Below are 16,677 nucleotides of genomic sequence, written 5' to 3'. Positions count from 1 at the left end.
CTACACATGCTTACACACTATGGCTAGATCACTATTTGATGGTAGTATATATAATACGATAGTATATGTGATGGTAGTATATAGTAAATATAATAATTTGATGGTATATATAATATGTAGTGCATGTGTGCACATAATCTATACATGTATCTAGCCAGGGGATCAGGCTAGATGATCTGTTCAGGTCCCTTCTGACCCTAGCTGCTATGAAACTATGATGTCTACTGTAGCTTAGAATTTGTATTTGAAGTGCAGTCACATTCTTTCTTATACTCACCATACTTATAACTCCATGATACCTTAATTCCTTTTTTAAATATATTTTGCTATTAGAGCAAAACTATTAGAGAGTGAAGCAGTGAATGAAAATCTTCGACGCAGCCTGTCAAGAGCTTCAACAAGATCACCATATTTTGGGGGTCCTTCGGCATTTTCTGCTTCTGTGCTTTCTTCAGAAAAAGAGACCATGGAAATTCTAGATATAGCGAAGAAAGATTTAGAAAAACTGAAGAAAAAAGAAAAGAAGAAGAAAAAGAGGTAGTGCTTTTAATATCCACATTTTATAGTGTTGGAAATTCAGGGTAAATGAAAGATCTGTTTTTAAGACTCAGTGATTTAAAATACATTTCAGGCGTTACACAGGACTGGGCTCTAAAGTGCTGATCCAAAAAATACTTAAGCACAGCTTGAGTGTGTGTGTGTGTGTGTGTGTGTGTGTGTGTGTGTGTACATGTATGTACATGTGTTAATGTACACACTTTCTTTCTATAAAGTTAATTGCATAGTTTTTGCAGAATGTTGATCTTGCATCTAATGCATGTTTTACCATTTTTCAAAATTACTCAGTTTCACCTTTAAAGCACAGATGATTTATTTTTCTTGACTTAACATGCCCAAAATTAAACAAGATGAAATCCCCAATATTTTACATAATATGAGTTGAAATGCAATTAAGTAGTTTTCCCTAAAAACTGTTGGGAATTTTTTAGTAGCTTCTGGAATGGCTTCTTTTGCTTTCTACATCTTCAGCTTTTATGCTTGTTTTAATTCAAGGCTTGCTTTCCTTCTTTCACTGAAATGCCATGCTTTATCATTTTCTGCTGTTCGGTTTCTAACCTACTGAAATGCTCGTAGACATTGATATAAATGGCTATTCAGACAGTAGTTAGTACAGCAAGGATCTGTTTATTCTGGTGCATTGATTAGACAAAATCAAAAAGGCCTTATTTCTGAAATCTTGCCTTTGTGCTTCAAATTTTGCTTCATTACCCTGGGTCATTCAAACTTCATATAAATCTGCTTACAGATATAAAATATTGACGACAATAGGAGCTTTTCATACAAGCAAGACCTACAGGATTGGGTCCCTTAGCTTTAAAACTTATACTTGCATGAGATGACTGACAAAAATCCTGGCCCCTCTTTGCAGATATTTACTTTCCAATGATAACAAGACATTTTCTCGTGCCTAGTTCTGCAGGGAACTTTCCTATTTACTTGGGGTTTGGGGCACACGTCTGTATCTCATGTCTTAATTAGAAGTACATTTATGGACTGAACACTTTGGTCTCAGCCCAGCAAAATATTTAAGTACGTGCTTAAAATGTAACCTTTGTGAGCAGATACTTTAAAATTAAGTATACATGCATAAGTTTTACTAGGCTGAGGACTAAATGCTTAACATTTTTTTTAGTTAACCCATAAAAATGGTGAAGGACAGCAGATACAGACAGTAAAACCCTTGTAACTGCAGCTGGATCCTAGCAACTATGGAGTTAGATTATATTTTAATGAATGCTTGTAGGATTTGAGTAGAGATCTATGCTTAGAAAATGTTGTACAGTACCTGATAGTCCTTGAAACTTTACCTGTAAATCGTTGGGTCATGTATGTAGCTTTTAAAAGACAAAAACAGGAGGGAGGGGAACCCTGAAGGTGAAAAATATTGGTGTTTGAGGGATGATACAGATACGATTTGACAGGGGCAGATCCAGAGGGATTGTGCCATGCGTTCCAGCTCCCCCTTGACTGTGTCCACATGAGCTCTCGGTGCTGTCTGCTTCAGAGCCCAGGAGGTGAGCACTACTGTCACTGCTCGTCCCTCCTTCCCCTGCTACTGAACTCAGTGTGGAGGGGGTGGGAGGAGAAGCACAGACAGCAGCAGCATTCATCCCCCACCTTCTTTCTCCAGGCCCCGGGCTGTACAAAGGCAGGGCTGTCTATCCAGACCTTGCCACAATTAGCTGGTGAGTTGAGAGCTCACAGCTTATGCAGAGCTCCAGCAGGAGCCCAGACTAACCAGGCAATGGTCTCAAAGCTCACTGTTCAAGTGGGGCACAGCCAACAGGCCCCCCATGTCCTGTTCCTGGATCTACTGCTGCAATCTGATACTTGTTTATTATGGGCTGCTTCTATCTACTCAGTGAAATCTGAACTAGTATTCGGCTGTAGGGTCCTCTAGATTTTTTTCCTACTAAAATACCAGAAGTCAACAATGAATTAGCCAGTGGGTTTACAAAAGGGAAAATAGCCCTGAATGTTTGCATGGGGATCCTTTACTCCTACCTTCAACAGTCTTTTAGCTCCTCTAACTATACTATCCCTGTTTACAGGTTTCATTCTGATCTGTATAACCTTTGAACATGAGATACCTAAAGACTGAATGTTACTAATACTAGTTTAGCTACCACCTCCTCCCCATGTCACCCATTTCTACAATGCACTGTTTTAGTCACAAATCAAGATGATTCAAGGTGCATCATTTTATATGTGATATGTTTAAATTTCCATGTTAGCTAAAAGTCTACTTCTGTATTCAAACACCAATTTTAAATGAGAAAAGTTATGCAGTTCTTAGAATGTTTTGCTCTAATGATCATTTGTCATATAACCTTAAATCAAGAGAGCTAGACAGCATAAATCCTCATGCACCAGAATACTGTGTTCTCCAAACAATATGACTTAATCCCAGCAGATTCTGGGGTGCATTTTCCTTGCCTCTTTTCATTTTTAATCATAGCAATTTTGTATATTTCATAAGTTTTTGATGACTATTTGCTGCTCTTACCCTAAATTAAAGATGGAATATTAAATGGGGATTGGCATGGAAGTAAAAACTTAGTATTCTACTAGAAAGCTTATTATCTGACTTATTCAAAAAGAGGAAGCCTTATAGGAAGGCGTTAAAATAAATACTGTACTACAAATAAGCTTTAAAACAAATTTAACATGAGAGAATTATCAAATATTTCTAGTCATTTGAGCCACTCTGCAGTTATTAGTCATGCACCCATCTCCTGGTGTTATACATCTCTCATTTAAGAAAAAAATTGCTAGTAGAAATACTAGTATTTTCCCCATCCCATTGCTTCTGATGTGTACTTTTTTGTTAATTTTATAACAAGCAATGTGACACTTTTGAAATCCCTGAACAATAAATTATGATCTCTTGTTTTTAACATTTCTAAAAACTGAACAGTTGCAGTTATTAGGTTTAACATGGGTTGTATTCAGAATAAATTATTTAGTATCACTAACAGAAGTAGCAGTTTTTTAGTGCAAAAATTTTTATATGCCTGTAGCATATTGTAATGTAAACCTAGTGCATTGCTGTAGTGTCCTAATATATACCTGCAGATGTATGTTTTTGCAGTATGGTCTAAAGGCAGTACTTTTTGAAATTTGAAACAGTAAATGACCATAAAGGTCATTAGTAGAATAGAGTTGGGGTATTTTAAAGAGCAAAAAGAGAACTATTTAAAGTTCAGGCTTTTAAAACCATATTTGAAATAATTCTCAAAATAAATAAGCAGTTCATTTTTTCATGCAACCTGAAGTAGAGACAACTATGGCAGTTTTATGACAGACTAGTTGATTTCTTAAACTGGAAACTCTGTGTTAGGTACAACACCTCTTTTTCTATTTGCTTTCCAACTACAAAATGTATTGCCTTTTTACTATTTGTCGTCTGTTAATGGTATCTTTTTAAATTCATTTTAAACGCCATAAGCTCATGTATCATTTTTACCTTCTTATCACTTTCGCTTTTCACTGTCTGGTTTGTCCTTCATTGGCTTGGCCTTCCAATACTGTACCCTCCTGCTTTTGAAGGCTACAGAAACTTGAGGAAAGCAGTCGAGAAGAAAGAAGGTTGGAATATTTCCCAGGTTTTTAATTCACTGTCATTTCAATTAATTAGTTGGCATACATGAAAAGAAATTCTAGCAGTAGATTTATAGATATCTTTAGAGCAGTTTATTGTGGCTTTTCACAGCTGATTTCGGTTTCTTTTACCTTTCAGTTAACACTTTTGTTTGTAGTTGGGTTCTGGCTAACTCTGGGCTCTTGCACTGCTGAGCTAGTTGCACTGGGAAGGGCGACTGTAACCTGTGAAAATAGTTGGAAGATTAAATGTACAACGTAGATGTCTGTGCATGTTGTATACCCCCTTAATGGGGGGTGCTTCTCAGTAAGAAATGTATAGATGGAAACTAAAATAGGTCAAAGACATTTTTTCCCAAAGACATGTAGGGCTTGACCCTTCCCTCATTGAAGTCTGTGCAGAATTTCTTTTTTTCCACTTTGATGGCATGTGACTAAAAAAATTGGACTCATTTTGGTTCATCTTCAGCCAGGAAGGCTTTGCCAGACTAATTCATCATAGGCTGCAGGACAGCAGCAAGGCTGAAGGTTCTAAACAGAAATAACCATTTTAATACTGTCCATAAAAATGAGCAAAGCAGCATTTTAAAGTCAAATGCTTATTTGTGTTGAAATAAATATTAACATTTCAATTAAAAATACAAAATGCACAACTAACGGTACAGAGCAGAGCTTTTTTTAAAATTAAATAATGCTAAAATACTGCAGGTATTTCTTGCTTAATATAACTGTTTTTGCTATTGTATCCTACATACTAAAACATGTTAATGTGTAGGAGAATTGGAATTTATTTTATGGGACAAATTTAGCAGTAGTTGTTGAATTCTGCTTATATCTTCCAAGTCCCTGAGGAAATGTACTTAACTCACTTGGAAAAAGTTCTTTAAGTCCTAATCTTTTGCTTAAGAAGGCAAGTTCTTTTTAATTAATGGCTGTCTATTTAATAAAAGGCTGCATGTAGACAGTGTAAAAAGGTGTTATTATAAATGGAGAATCTGTCCCAAAATCTGCAGTAAAATGACCACAGATTTACCAGATCAGGCTGATATTATGTATAAGGATTAAGGTAGGGACCAAAAGAAAAGGGAACCTGTAAAAACAGGATTGTATTGGGCAGCATTCAGTATTTCACCATGATGTCTGGAACAAATCTGGTTAGTGTCTTTTTTTTTTAAGCTACCAACCCTGCAGATTCCAGACTGGAATCTGGCAGTTAAGTGTGTGTTTTTTTTGTTTTATTTTGTTTTGCTTTGTGCTTGATCAACAGTAATGATTTTACAATTGTAATTTGATTTAGTTTTGTTGATGATGCTTGAGCTGGAATAGAATCTATCTAGCCCTGTTACTCTCTCAAATAAAAAACAAAACAAAACAAAAGGTAAAAAAAAAAAAAGCCATTCTGACTTAAATAAATGTAGGTAGCAGATCAAAATGCAAGACCTGTCTCATTTATACAGTTACTTGTATAACCATAGTGTAAAGGTAACGTGCAAAAGTCAGGTTTCAAATTCAAGTGATGCTAACAAATATTCTGAGTATCCAGTTGCTAAACCAAATAACATTGACATTTTGGGAAAATTTACACTTGAAAAAAATAGCTTTGGTCCTGTGACATCCAGGTTTCTGCTCTAAGGCAGCATGGTACTTACCAGAAATCTCTTTTGGAAAATAAGCTGATCCACAATGGATCGAATGTGTGCCTTTTAAAGTATATTACATTGTTTTTTGCAAACAATTTCCCTTCAAAGCCAAATACATTTTTAATGAAAGGATATGTAATATATTTAAACAGTTTACTGAAATTGCTGCAACAGCTGTTTTATCATAACATGTTGCACGCTGGTTATCCTATTAGGTTAAGATCTAGCCTAGGTGACAGTGGAAGCTGTAGCACCTGACAGAACAGAGTTTTATGTAGTGAATGTTCCTTTTATCTCAGTTGTTGGGAGGATGAAGAACATCATACTAGTGAAGTGATTGGAAATTACTTGACTTTTTGCAGGACATCTTTAACTTTTTTACTTTTATACTTGCATTTTGCATCACAGTCTTGCATTTAAAAGAAATAACTATAGTCGTTATTTTCTCCTATAGATTGTACATATTCTAATATACCAGTTACTTTTAAACGTTTATTTATGTGCCTTTAAAACATCACTGCAGTTCACGGTTTCAAGAAAGGAAAGAGAATAGAGACATCTAGTAATAATGTACAGTTTAAACAAAGCTTAAAAATAGGAGGCATGTAAAACACATGAAACAAATGTAAGACAGACTATAGACAAAGAAAAAGTTGCATTTTGGCATTGTGTGTCCTACTGCAAATATCCCATTTGGGGTTCTTGTGAGTCATTTTTGTATATCAGTGCCTACTTTGAGCATTCTTTGGCATTCTTTGTGTAGATATCTAATTATAGTAATAATAATTTAGGATACTGTTTATTAATTTTCATGCCAAAGCTTGCAGATGATAAACAGCATGGATGATTCAAATAGCTCTACAGTAACAGTATCTGCTGCATATGCATACCAAATGCACACGCACAGTATTTTGTTTGGTAAAAACTGTTGTGTGGAAAATGGGTGGTGCCATTGCCTAATTTTATTCAATTTGCCAAAGTTTCAAGTTTTCAGTGATAAGACAAGCTAAAATTATATAAAGGAAATTGAAATGCAGGACATTATGTTACCATAAGGAGGGGTCTAAAAGTTGTTTTACTCATGCTTAGCTTTGTACAGCTGGCTTGCTGGATTTTGTCTTTTTCTTTTCTCTGAAACTTTATTTTGATCAGTGCCAGAGGCAGGTTACTGCCTTAGGAAAACATACAGTTGTAGCTTCAATTAGGTAATGATTTGCTTATGTCTTGTACTAGTGCTAAAGAAGAGAACACAGACAATGAGCAAGAGAAGAAAGATGAAAAATGCCCTTTGGAGAGAGAGAACCATGAACTAGAAGCAGTGAGTATTTAAAAACTGATATAATGGTTTACAATGTGCCTGCCTCTGAAAAATCTGAAACTTGATCTGAGCATTAATGGGTGCTGCAGAAAATGTTTTAACTCCTCAATATGTTTTTCTAGGAGGAAAGTCAAGAAGTAAGCGATCATGATGAGGAGGAGGAAGATGAGGAGGAAGATGAAGATGATATGGAAGTTGTTGAAAGCTCAGATGACTCTGATTCTGATTCAGATGAAAAGGGTGCCAGCACTTTAATTTATTTCCAGATTTTTAAAGAAATCTTGTTTATCTGATCAGTTTCACATTTAAGCACAGACAATATCCTTTCAGACTGGTCTGGTCACTTTTTTCCTTCTCCATGATGATTAATTACCATTTGTGCTTTTTTCCCCTCCTCTCCCAACCCTTTTTCACACAGAATAGTATAACAGATATCTCTCCGTAATACTATGTGACTTGTCTGTTGCATGCATTTTGTGTTGAGCACACTACTAGGAAATTTACATTGCATCTAATATTATTGCAAATGCTTTGATATTGCCTTTGTAACACAAGCAGAAGCCATTTGACACTTAACTGTTGCAAGAAGCTTTTTATTTACAAAAGAAAAAAAAAAGCTCATAGTTAATTTTACAAAGGTCTATTTTGAAGACTACAAGCAGTGAGAATGAAGTAGTATACAGCATCTGCAAATTCTGCTTGACTGCCCAGCTCAGGTAGAGAGAAGCCTTGTATTTAGTACTGGTACAAGGTGCAAAAAGGTCATGTAGACGCAAGCTAAGATTGCATCCTTTGCAGGTTTCAAAGTCAACTTAGCTCAGCAATGTGACTTATGAGAAGTGGTCCAGGGGGCATTCTGAATATGTGGATTTTTGCCTGCTTCAAAAGGAACTTCAAAAGGGCAGAAGTTGAAGTGTCCATGGCTAGTAACTTCATTCTGGAGCACAGCCCATGAGCAAGGAAAAGTTCTTTAGGCCAAAGAAATGTTCAGCTTTACAAACCAAACTGCAGTCAGTGTTAGAGAGGCTTACCTATTCCCTTGGTTGAGACAGCTCTTTGCTTCTATGGAGATTGTCTAGCTTTTCAGCAGCTGGAAACTGGAAAGAGACCCCATTCCAAGAGTCACCGACCAAGTGAGACTTTCTCCTTATCTCCTTCTGACTTTAAAGCAAAAGATTTCTCCCATGCTGGAGCTGATGGAAATTTTATACAATGTAAGAATTCTGTGTGGTAGGACAGGGGAATTTGGGGCACTGTCAGTAATAAGAGTAGCAGGTAAGGAATTGTGAAACATGAGGAGCCATGAGCTAATTTGTACTAGCTTTCTTACCATCCTACAGAATGTTATGGTTCTCAGCATTTGGCATGTGGGGTTATATATTTTTGTGTTCCTCTAGTAGTAGCTGAGCCTGCTGCAGATGGAGTACTTGCTGCCTTCTGCCACTGGTTCAAAATTTTTCAAATCCTTGTATGCACCATTACATAATTGGCGCAAAGTTATACTAAAGAAAGCATGAAGTACATGTCTTGCACAGAGTGCATTCATTTCTTGAGTATATAACTAGCTTTGTCAAACCAAAATTATTATATGACTCAACAAACTAATGGCAATTTTGAAATAAAACCATTTTGTGTGCAGTGATCATGTACTACATAATCACCCTACCTTGCAACACAGGCGTTTCAGTGAGTCACAAGCTTGTGGAGTTTCTAACTTTGTCACTGACTTGCATTATGGACAGCCATTTTGCTGCTTTTTTCTAAAACACTGTTGTATATTAGGCAGTACAGGTGTGCTGTGATTAATTTTTTGCTGAGACAGCTGGCATTGGTTCACTTAAGGGTATAACTATTTGCTGCCTGGATGAGTACAGTATTTGATAACTTATGCTATATCATTTGTCTCTTTGGAAATCCATCGGTTTTTGGAATAATGCTTGTGTGCTGTTGTGTTTAAATTGTTCTAAAGTTGAAGGAAGTATATCTTTTAGTTCAGCAGTTCTCAACCTTTTTAGACTTGAGGCACTCCTCAATAGACTTGAGGCATCCCTTGGAAAATGCCAGCTTAGATTTTATCTATTTATTGACTGCAGAAAAATAATAGAGCAATTCTTCTGTTACAAAGAACTCAGAAAGAACATAACAGGTCAGAATGTTTTTAATCTTATAGGTCCCTATGTGAAAACCCTAAGTTTATCGTATGAGTCATGTATAGGTGTTTACACACTTAGTTAGTTGCTAATGTTATGTAGCACCCTGTGGAGCCTTTGAAAGGATTTCATAGCATCCCACAACATTCTGGTGCCCTGGTTGAGAATCGCTGTTCTAGGTATTTATATAGCTCTCCCTAACATAGTGTAAGCACCTCTATTTACTTACTATTTTTTCTTTTGTTTTAGAGAATTATCAGGCAGATTTGGCAAACATCACTTGTGAAATTGCCATAAAGCAAAAGCTGATAGATGAACTAGAGAACAGCCAGAGAAGGCTGCAAACTCTGAAAAAGCAATATGAAGAGAAGCTAATGATGCTACAACATAAGATTCGAGATACTCAACTTGAAAGAGATCAGGTTCTTCAAAATCTGGGTAAGAAATATAACTTAGACCCTTTTGTGTAAGATTAGAAGATGATTAATTCGCTCTTTTTTCCATAGAGAGAATGATACTGCAACAAAATTAAGAGGAGAAATTACTTTTTTAAATTAGCCAGTTTGCTACAACTAACTTCTGTTTTTCACGCCTGGTAACACTATGTCGTGGTGGGTTGTGTTTTTTTGTTTGAAGACCTTTTTCATTATTGGTTGGTGCTAGAATAACTGAACATGTCTTCAGCTTTCTGGGAATTGTCATACCTTTTAGTATCTGAATTAGTTATATTCCTCATTCTCTGTTAAGTGACGGAAGATCCAAAGCCATATCAGGATGATTCTGTGGTACAGTCAGTGCTCTGTTCATTTCAGGGATGACTATCTGGTAGCTTCTACTTTAATTCTAATTGATCAACAATTTAAAATAATATTATGGTGTTGCACAAAGTTTTAGTATGTTCTACTTTGCTTTAATTTTATTTAAACATTTTTACAGCAGTGCTGAACAAACCTACACACCATACACTTCCAATGGACTTGGCACATCTGAAAATCAGTCCCAAGGTGTTGCAAGTTATAAATACCACAATTGGGCTTTTGGTTATTTAAAAAAATGTCCTTAAGCTACACATGGGAAGGGAACATTGGTATCCCCTATCTCTGTGGTGCTCAATCTTTTGTCCCTGCAGGTCAGATGAGCTGGGCAAGGCTGGTCCGTTAGCCAGATTGATCCCTGGGTACCACGTTTGAGGTCTGGGACCTGAAGCTGTCCCATCCCACCTCCACATGCCAGGATTGGGTTCTGAGGGCTCAGTGCTGCTCCCTCTTGCCCCATGCACTAGGACTGATCTAAAGGGGCCTGACAACACTCCAGTCTCTCCTGGATTGATCCCTGGGGGCCTGGTGCTGCCCCCTTCTACTTCAGCATGCTTGGATTGGGTCCTGGGCACCAGATGCTGCCCCTGGCTGGCCATGCATGCTGGGATTGGACACCCAAACTAGTGTGCTGGGCCCAGGTCTCCTCGGGGGTCTGGAAATGTAGAGGTGGGAGAGCAGTGTCACCTTTCCCCTGTCACTAAACTTCTGGACCCATGGGGAGACCTGCAGGCTGGATATCATGAGGCTACAGGCTGATGGGTGAGCACCCCTGTCCTAACCAGACCCACAAATTTTACACTAAGCAAATAACGAGATATTTCCTTTGCCTACAAAACATTGGCTGTAAAATGACAGAAAGGATCACTTTCAGTGCAGTGATTAAGTTAGTTGAGTAGCATCAGCCATATTATATGAGTGCCAGATGCATGGGTGGCTGTTATGTACAGAGTAAGGACTGTGGGCCTACTCGTATGGTCCGTGTAATCAGTACAGTGCTTGGAATTTCAGTGGTCATTGAATGTTACTTGTTATGTGCATGAGAGTTGGATTTAATTCTGTGTTCCTTGCTTGTAGGAGCTGGGAAATTTCCATTCACAATTTATACAGTTCTTGTACTTGAATAAAGTGAAAAGAATGATGTGTGAAGTGGACCAAACCTGAATTACTGAGCTCTTTGCCTTAATTCATCAGCTACAAGTGACAGCTGGCAGTGGGCTCTGACTGAAGACTTGCTGTGTAGACTGTTGGGCTCCTGGCAGACATTAAAACAATGATGCAGTTGGGATAGGAGAAATTTTACACCCATTCCCCATCTCAAACATCGTGGCTCCTGGCATGCTGGATTATCAGGGCTGAGCACTGACAATTATCTTCTTGTTGGGCCCAGCTGCAACAGTATGAGGTTGGTTCCAAATCCTGGATTGTTGGCCCAGCTGCACACATTGCTTTTAAAAGTCCCAGAGCACCAGAACCTGGAATCGGGGAGCCTCTCCCCCATCCTAATGTTTCTGTGCCCTAGGACATCTAAAAAGCATGGTTCAGCCTGGCTCCCTGCAACCTGGCATTTTAAAGTGCCTTGACTTGTGGACCTTGCAGGAAAGACTGCCAACCTTCAGGGGTTGCCAGGTTCCCAGCAGCCAGAGCCCCTCAGCTTTTCCTATGAGAGAACCTTGTAACTCGCTTTCCCAGCAGCCAGTTCCAGCATTAGATCTAGGTCCTGATGTTGACCCTCATCCCCATGCTAATGCTAACAATCATCTGATTGTCAGCATCAGCTTGGGGATGGCACATGTTCAGTTTATGGTGCTGTAAAAACATTACACAGAGATTTTCCACATGTTTTATGGAATATCTTTGTGGCTGGTTTGCCACTTTTTGTGGCACCATAAATTGGCTGAGCATGCAGGGATGTTACTGTTTATGGTGCAACTAACATTAATCTAACTATAATTGTAATGTATGCCAGGGGTCTTGGTCCTAGACTGTGGAAACTTGCAGGGAAGGAGACAAGTAATTTTTTCACACCCACAGCTTCTAGAGTTCTGTAGATTCTTCAGAGATTTTTGGAAGAGACATCCACATTTATTCTCACTTGAACTTCATTTCGTCTTAGGGTTTTTTGTTCAGTGCACAAGTTACATCGAACTAAAGATTTTCTTAAGAATCCATCAGCGCTTCTCTGTAAATAAACCAAAAAAGGAATCAGAATTCACCTTCACAATCTATTTCTTGTTCATAAGTGTTTGGATGAACTCTAGTATTATTCAGGAAACAACAGTGAGCTTGGAGTCTCCAATTCCTGTGGCCTATTCAGGGAAATAATTCAGTAGTGCTACAGACAGTTCTTGGTTTTTTGTTTTGTTTTTTTAGGGGGGAGGGGGCGGTGTTCAATCCTGCTTTTGCCCAGTGCAGAGAGGTATAAGAAATGTAGATAGACACTTAAAGACTGATAATGGTTATACATGGTGGTGTTAATACCTTTCCTGGGTCTATGGAAGTCATCATCCTGGGCAAAAACTTCAAGCAGCTTGGAGAAAAGGAGCAGAATGGCACCAAATTAAATGCTTACATTTTGTGGGAGGCTCCTGCTGAATGTAGAGGGAGTAGCCATCTTTCCTGGACTGATGAAGTAAAGATGTTCTAAATGAAAACAGATCAGTATTTCTCTTTGTCATATAGGTTCTGTGGAGTCCTACTCAGAAGAAAAGGCAAAAAAAATAAAGTTGGAGTATGAGAAGAAGCTTCAGACCATGAATAAAGAACTGCAAAGACTTCAAACAGCTCAGAAAGAACATGCCCGATTGCTTAAAAATCAGTCTCAATATGAGAAGCAGCTGAAGAAACTGCAGCAGGAGGTGACTGAGATGAAGAAAACGAAGGTACTTAAGAGTTTTGTATCCTTTGCTCTGTGACAAATGGTTTGAGATCACAAATTTGTTTAGACTGTACCACTTAATAGCCATTTTCTTGCTCTCACTTGTTCATTCAGATGGATAAGGATAGAATAGGCCTGGAGATTAAGCTATGTTATCCAGAAGGTGAGGTGGTTTCTGGAGGTAATGGCTGGAACTCCTTAAGGCAAAATGTGTAAAGAACTTTGTGCTGTTTATTCCCTGTTTGTCATCACTAAGCTCACAGTGGTGATTCTTTTGGTGCAGGTTCGCCTGATGAAGCAAATGAAAGAAGAGCAAGAAAAAGCCAGGATGACTGAATCTCGAAGAAATAGAGAGATTGCACAGCTGAGAAAAGAGCAACGCAAACGAGAGGTGCTTTACAAATTGGAATGTGTATATAGCTTTCCATACAGCGGTGCACATTCCCAATATGATGCAAAATGTATCACATTTCTTTCCTGTACAAACACCCACTTTTTAAAATACATTTTGATTATATTGTGGGAATCCCAGCTACAGTTGTTAAATGGTAAATATTCTAGAAAATAAATAAGGCCTTTTCAAAGATATACAAGTGACATTGTATTAATGTAGCCTTGCAAAATTATGCCTGTCTGTCCTTCAGGCAAGTAATTTTCATAGACTTATTGAGAAATTATAGGGCTGGAAGGGACTTATAAGAGGGTTATCTAGTTTGACCACCACTGAAGGCAGGAACTTGCCTGCCCAGATGGCCCCAGATAAACATTTGTTTGACCTATACACAAAAGCTTCCAGTGACCGATAGCACAATATTTTTAAGTAATTTGCACCAGTGATTAGCCACTCTTCTCATAATATTTTTTCCTATATGTAACCTAATGTAAAGTAGAAAAGGATGTTTCCATACCCTCATTCTCTAGGATTTTATATTTGACTGTGATACACAAACAGGACTGAAGTATTTTCTTTTATTACAGCATGATGTATACAAGACTCTTTAAACATTTGTGAGATTTTCTTTTTTTAAGTGAAAAGCTATTAATGGCAAATGATGAAGAGAAAAAAAATATCATCATATTTCCCTTATTTGTTCCCAGCATCAACTCAAACTTCTGGAAGCTCAGAAAAGAAATCAAGAAGTTATTCTGCGCCGCAGAACAGAAGAGGTACTGTAGTAGAGTGCTGTTTTGTCCTATCAGAGCATAAAAGATCCTTGCATCATTTGCAGGGATAAAGTCTAATTTTCAATGCAGCCACAGGTGACAGTAGTGTGTCTTGGTGACTGTGTATTTCAGGTGACAGCTCTTCGTCGGCAAGTAAGGCCTATATCTGACAGAGTGACTGGGAAGGTGAGTCGAAAGCTGAGTCTGCCTGATCATCCCATTCAAGAACCAAGTTCCAGTGTGGCACCAGCAGATTATGATGCATCAAGAGCTGCAGCCCAGCAGAAAATGAGAATTCCTGTGGCAAGGGTCCAGGCATTACCTGTAACTGCAACAAACGGAACCAGGTAAAGACAAAAAATAAAAATGCTCTTCAAAATGAGTTAAAAATATCCCAGGTCAGACAGTGTACAGCAGCTGTTCAGATTTAGTTATGTCTTGTATTTTGTAATATGATGTCATCTTTAATGGTCATAAACTGGCCATATTAATATCATTAGGAGCAGAATTGAACCCAGTATATGGTTAAACAATATAAATTGGTGTCACAGGAACGGGTAAGCTTAAAAATGTGAAATTCCTAAATAAAATCACTGGACTCAACAAGCTGTCCTCAGTTATTCTATACCCCTGGTATTCTTAGTAACAGAGTGAATTTTTTTAGGACTATCAAGTGTTAAATAACAGATTTATGGATAACCTCTTGTACTTTGAAGCAGACTTGCTTATTTAATTGAAATTGGTCTTCAGATGATAGGACACATTTATAAACCATTGTTTGGAGTTCTTTGGTACTTTGCATGGAATGTTATGGGATTTGACACATTTTAAAATGCTAAAGATTGTTGAGTGCATTTGAGGAGGACTGGTTACATGTTAGTAGGGTATTGAATCAGGGCTTTTAAAAGATTCTCAAATTGCCTTTAAATAATTATTCTACCTGATAACTTACAGCTTCAATTTCTAAACTTGACCATGTTTTTGTATTTTATTGTGTTGCCCACAGAAAGAAATATCAGAGGAAAGGAATAACTGGCAGAGTATATTCATCAAGGGCAGCCAGGATGAAGTGGCAATTACTTGAACGCAGAGTGACTGACATCATTATGCAGAGAGTGACCATTTCAAATATGGAGGCGGATATGAATAGACTACTTAAGGTGGAACATTTACTGTGTCATATTTTATGCAAGTGTACTAAACTAAAGAAAAATGTATGCCTGCTTTCTTCTGAGTAAATTTCTGTTCACCTGGGAATCTGGAAAATTATTCAAAGCCCATTGAAATCAGTCGGATAGCTCCCACCGACTACGGTGGGCCTTGGGCCAGATCAGGGTATAACAGGTGAGTAACACCTATGAGAACAATAAAACATTGTGAGACATTTCGAATCCCACCAGAGGACTCGGAGTCCTCAACACTTACGAGGTAAGAAAACCAATGAATCACAAATATGCTCTATTTATCAAGACCAAAAACCTTCTTTACTGTTACACAGATATGTTTACATTCTCGATTGTTCCTCTCCCCCTACAAGAATGTACTATCTGATTTCAATATCTAAAATGAAAGCAAATAATTTTAAAATTGTTTGACTTCAATGTACAAATGTTTTTTTCCTAATTGCTTTTTGTTTAAAATTCTCTTTTGGTGAAAATAGCAACGTGAAGAACTTACAAAAAGAAGAGAGAAACTTTCCAAAAGAAGGGAGAAACTTATCAAAGACAGTGGTGGAGAAGCAGATAAAAGTGTCCAAAACATCAATGAGGAAATGGAGTCTCTAACTGCAAATATAGATTATATTAATGACAGCATTGCTGACTGCCAAGCAAACATCATGCAGATGGAGGAAGCAAAGGTAGCCATACGCAAATATTCAATAAGAATAAAACATAAATAAGGACATTTCATTATGCTGAGAATATTTATTCAAGATTAACTTTTCCTTTGCTCTTTCATCCATTATATAGCTACATTATGTTGATGAGTTGCAATGTTTTATATTGTTAGTTTCACAACTGGGTTTTCAGATCTCACTTTTGATGATATGCAATCAAGATAAATGCTGCAAAACTTAAATATCAAGCTAATACTTTCCATTCTCCTGGCTGTATACCCCACTTCTGGGCTACCTTTGCAGCTGTTTGTACAGTTCAGCCTACTTCATATGCAGAGGATACATTTTTTAAAATTGAATATGATTATGTGGTTATTTATTTAACCAATACTTTTAGATTTAGCATGTGTTTGTTATTTTTACACCATTAACATGAAAGGCAGTTAATTGCTTCCAAGCAAATATATTCTTTACCTTGGACTGACTTGTCAAACATTCTAATAAGTGGAGATGAGGTAATAGGAACTTGTTGTTATAATTGGTATAATTGGTATGGAAACTTGAAATTACCTGAAGCAATGAAACCAACACGTAAGAAGTTTTTAAATGTGTGAGACAGTCGAGAGTAAATTGGATGCTTATCTTGCTGGGATCCTATGACCCCAGCTGACTTCCTGCCCTTTGGGCAGGGGGCTGGACTCGATGATCTCCCGA

The 16,677-nt window shown here is 37.6% G+C and overlaps 1 protein-coding gene across 6 annotated transcripts in view; it reads left to right on the top strand.

Annotated features, from left to right (window-relative positions):
• The window catches only part of KIF21A (kinesin family member 21A), a 144,757-nt gene that overhangs the window by 81,767 nt on the left and 46,313 nt on the right, over positions 1-16,677 (top strand). For 4 of the 6 annotated variants that reach the window (XM_019543528.1, XM_019543533.1, XM_019543531.1 and 1 more), the window contains exons 11-21: positions 334-537; positions 4,111-4,149; positions 7,035-7,119; positions 7,242-7,359; positions 9,519-9,707; positions 12,767-12,966; positions 13,246-13,353; positions 14,061-14,129; positions 14,259-14,473; positions 15,133-15,286; positions 15,787-15,984. In XM_019543528.1, the coding sequence (XP_019399073.1) occupies positions 334-537; positions 4,111-4,149; positions 7,035-7,119; positions 7,242-7,359; positions 9,519-9,707; positions 12,767-12,966; positions 13,246-13,353; positions 14,061-14,129; positions 14,259-14,473; positions 15,133-15,286; positions 15,787-15,984 (1,579 nt within the window). The remainder of the gene's footprint in view (positions 1-333; positions 538-4,110; positions 4,150-7,034; positions 7,120-7,241; positions 7,360-9,518; positions 9,708-12,766; positions 12,967-13,245; positions 13,354-14,060; positions 14,130-14,258; positions 14,474-15,132; positions 15,287-15,786; positions 15,985-16,677) is intronic. The other 2 variants (XM_019543530.1, XM_019543529.1) reach the window with 1 other exon arrangement.

This window comes from Crocodylus porosus, unplaced genomic scaffold (genome assembly GCF_001723895.1).
Source record: "Crocodylus porosus isolate Cpor-Errol unplaced genomic scaffold, CroPor_comp1, whole genome shotgun sequence".
Classification (NCBI taxonomy): Eukaryota; Metazoa; Chordata; order Crocodylia; family Crocodylidae; genus Crocodylus; species Crocodylus porosus.
This window is presented reverse-complemented; position numbering and strand designations above follow the sequence as displayed.